Below are 4,008 nucleotides of genomic sequence, written 5' to 3' on the forward strand. Positions count from 1 at the left end.
AAATGATTCATGCTTAGATATTTGATTACTAGGAGTAGTAAATTGGGTGTTATCCATGCTATAACATGCTACTCAATCCTTTTTATTTTAGTAGTAGCATTAATGGTGAATTGTGTAGTTTGCATGCTTGCCGTCGAGTTTTTATTGGATATCTTTCGGAGTATGCAAATACCTGTCTAGCAACCTCCTTTGGATTGTGTTAAGCTGACTTCCGGAGCCTTAGTTGCTCGACACAACTCCACCAGAGATGGTCTTGCTTCTGTGGCACCTAATGGAACACCTCAAGGACCATTGCCAAGTAGTTCATACGTAACCCAAACTCCTGTCCTAGGGAATCCTCCCTTGAATGATGTTTGAGAGTCAAGGACTGCATGGTGATGCTATGTTGCTTGCTCCCTATTGCCCATTGATGTCTCTGTTGTCCTAAGAGGTCCTTATTGGTTACGCATAGTTCACCTCTCGGAACAATTTGATCTTTTTTTTTCTTTCTTTCCGCAAAGAGTTTCCATCTATATATGTGCAAGATACAGTTCATTTTCTACTGAACATAATATTATTGATGAATAAAAGCAAATGAATGTATCTGTTTCCTTTTTTGTTCAAGGTTATAAATTATAAATGAAGTGAGTAAAAAAATGATACCAGATAACCTATTATATACAAGGGTATTTTATGTCCAGAAAAATATAGTCAGTTGAGTCAGGTCTGACTCACAAAACAAACACATTTTCTGAGTCAGACCTCAGTGAATCAGATCCAGATGAGTCAGGTGATTTCAGTCGGATCCAAATGACTCAGATGAGTCAGCCGCAAACAAACAAGATGTAAGCAATAAGCCATGATAATTGTCCAATGCTAAGCTAAAATCTCCCCCCATGGTCCTTGGCCTAAGAAAGCTTGGTTAAGAGATTCGGTTCATCTAATAACTCTTCCCGAGAAAATAGTATTATCCTTCCGGTGTCTCCTTGATTAACCTAACCATGGTTGATGGTTCTCATGTCGAAGAAATCTTATGTTTTCCGTTAGAACGCAACCTTCCGGTGAGCTTGTCCGGTTGGACACAGACAAATCCAACTCACCCTAGTGGAGTAGTAGTTACTAGTGTGCTGGTGGTTCCGGTTCGGTTGGACAACCATTTTTTGGCATTCATTGGAGACCAGATCATTAGCATCATCACTGACAACAATTTTATCACGATTCAACAACAATTAAAAGCTCTAAGCTCAATTCCAAATTCTTGGATCAACTCACTTGAACCTTCGTCTATACTAAGTTAATCCTCTGCAGCAGCAACTTGCTCTAACAAGACTCGTCATATTCTACCCACTTGCTACACATTTTCCAAGCTTCAGAGTTGAGATTGAAAAGAATAAAGAAGTTTCTGAACATTGCCTAGTATTAGGTCAGAGAACAGAGAAACTTTACTCCTGAGACAGTCCAAAGGATATTTAAAGGGGACAGTTCCAAGGCCTCACAATACAAATGGAAATCCAAGAAACAAGTACTAGAGGCCTCACATCAGACGACAAGGGCGGCGAAATGGTGCAAGTATCATCGTTGCTGTTGTAGGTTAGTACGGAGATACAGGTCTTTGAACGCAGACAAAGCATAAAAATGATGCTGGTCAATGACACAGCTACTGGTATACATATACCCTCAACCTCGCGATTAAGTGCTGTCAAAATCCCAGCGGTACTTTCTCTTCCAACTAGCATGGCGACAGTAGCTGCATTCCTTGTTACTGGTCAGAACACCAAACGTTCCATCAGTTAAGATTGACAAATACGTATTTAATACACTTACTACGGTATCATTTCCTCACTGGTTGGAGAATTAATTGAATAACTGCAATAATACAACCAAATAAATACACTTATTATATCTAAACACCCATTAATATGAACACCACCAAATGAATCGTGCAAGCAACCAAGAGTTTTCAAATTGGCCGGTTTTGGCGCGCCGAGAAATCCTAAAGTACCGTGCTCCGAAGACGGTTGAGACCACGCCCAAGGACTGGGTGATACCTAGTTGAACCAGAAAGAAGTGAAAAATGGAGCAACCCAAACGCTTGATCACAATGGGAATACCAAAGATACGAAGAACTAAATGTAACAGAATCTTGATTCAAATGGAAAACCAACAAACGGAAAGGATGCCAAAATGGTGTAAGTATCATCATTCATGTTGTAGATTATAGCGTGGGGGTTCGAACACAGACAAATCATAAAGATTATGCTGGGCGATGACACAGCTGCTGGTATACACATACCACCAACCTCGCGATTGAGTGCTCTCAAATCCCTGTGGTACCTTCTCTTCCAACTAGTATGGCAGTAGTAATTCTCTAATACCCAAAGTTCAATGCACTCATTATTACTGATCAGAACACCAATCTTTCCATCAATTAAGAATAACAAATACCTATGTGATACTCTTTCTACGGCATCAGCTGTAAGTTGAATAACTGCATTCCACTTTTCTTGCTCTATGGATAAAACATGGATTTGACGCTTGTGGCTGATCCAATGCAAACACCCGTTAATGAAAACACCACCAAATGTATCGTGCAACCAACTAAGGGTTTTCAAATCGGCCAATCTCTTCCAAGCCCAAGTGACTGAATCAAACATTTCACAGTGATGATACTCCAAGATCACACCACTAGTAGCTGACATACCAACTATCTTGTACTGCAATGTAGGGTAAGTTTGTTTCACCACTATTCGCATACCATGATTTATAAATTTGGTTCTAGGGTTTGGTATCTTTCTCCATTCGCGAGTTGCTGGTTTACAAATGTAGAAAATCGGAATACTCTTTATCGGAATAGTCTTTGTTGTCTGTAATTTATCAAGAGTGACACAACAAAGCAGAGAACCATAAGGAGAAGAACCTGCAATTGCAACGGCTGATGGTAGAAAGTCGAGAGAAGGAGATGGATTCTTCCCTGATTGATCATCGTTGAACGGGAAGAATCTGATAGAATCAGATACATTGGGAGCATAACGTTCCATCATGACAAGGAAGAAACCTGATGCAACAATAGGAGCCCTATTAGAGTGGATAAGCTGGAATTTACTCTCATGAATGAGGTTATGCCAATCTCTGCAAACCCATTGAAATTGCCGTAAAGAGCAGCAAGGAAGGGACACTCTTGTTAAGATCTCCGAGACTATAACTTCATCCGGCAACACGATTTCCATCGGTGATCTACAAAAATTGAATTCGTAACTTCAAAATTTTGGATCCAAAATTCAAAATTTCATAATCTTAAAAACCAGAAACAAATACAATTGAAGTAAGTGAGTTACCAATTTTAAAATTTAAGACCAGTTTCAACTGAAAATCCGATAAAGTGTGACTCAGAGTAAACTTCTCAGTCAAATCAATGATCTTAAATCAGTAATCTAAGAGAATAGAAATCGTATCTTGAAATCGAAGCTTGAAAATATTGTAGTGATGATACCATAATTTACTATTTATTCTTCAGCTTTGTGACAGAGAAGAGAAATTTTTGGAAGTCCCCCCGCTATCTTCCCCCGTTATCTTCGCCCATGAATTTTCGTCCACGATGTGCCCCATCTAAAACCCTAGGATTTGGAAGCCTTGAGTTTTCTTTTTCTTTTTTTGCAGCGGTGGGTTGCCATGAACCAGTAAGGAAATGACTATGTCACGGGGAAAAGTTTTGGTGGAAGAATGTGGTGGACAACTAGTATTTGCGAGCAAGCTGGTGGACCAAGGTTTTTAAAGCACGCCTCATGATTGATGTTTAAAGCGTCTATAAATAATAATAGTACTTCTAAGTTAGTTGGAAAATGTAAATTCAAGAAGGCAATATTTATATAAATAAAATACAAACAGTGTAGCTGTGGCTAAACTTTTAGACGGGAAAAGGTTCGAAACCCCTCGGAACTTCATTTTTTCTTTTAAATTTTGAAGGAGGGAAAATTTTAAACTTGGGCGGGAAACGTGTGAAGGGCATATATTAGAAAATCTAGCATTCTT

The 4,008-nt window shown here is 39.1% G+C and overlaps 1 protein-coding gene across 1 annotated transcript; it reads right to left on the reverse strand.

Moving 5' to 3' along the window:
- Positions 1-652: 652 nt before the first annotated feature.
- On the reverse strand, positions 653-3,691 carry LOC113303545 (F-box protein At5g49610-like). Its single transcript, XM_026552576.1, has 2 exons — positions 3,315-3,691; positions 653-3,213 (listed from the first exon to the last, which is right to left on the reverse strand). Exon 2 carries the CDS (start codon positions 3,204-3,206, stop codon positions 2,106-2,108), a length of 1,101 nt encoding a protein of 366 aa, XP_026408361.1. The 5' UTR covers positions 3,207-3,213; positions 3,315-3,691; the 3' UTR covers positions 653-2,105.
- Positions 3,692-4,008: the final 317 nt, after the last annotated feature.

This window comes from Papaver somniferum, chromosome 8 (assembly GCF_003573695.1).
Source record: "Papaver somniferum cultivar HN1 chromosome 8, ASM357369v1, whole genome shotgun sequence".
NCBI lineage: Eukaryota > Viridiplantae > Streptophyta > Magnoliopsida > Ranunculales > Papaveraceae > Papaver > Papaver somniferum.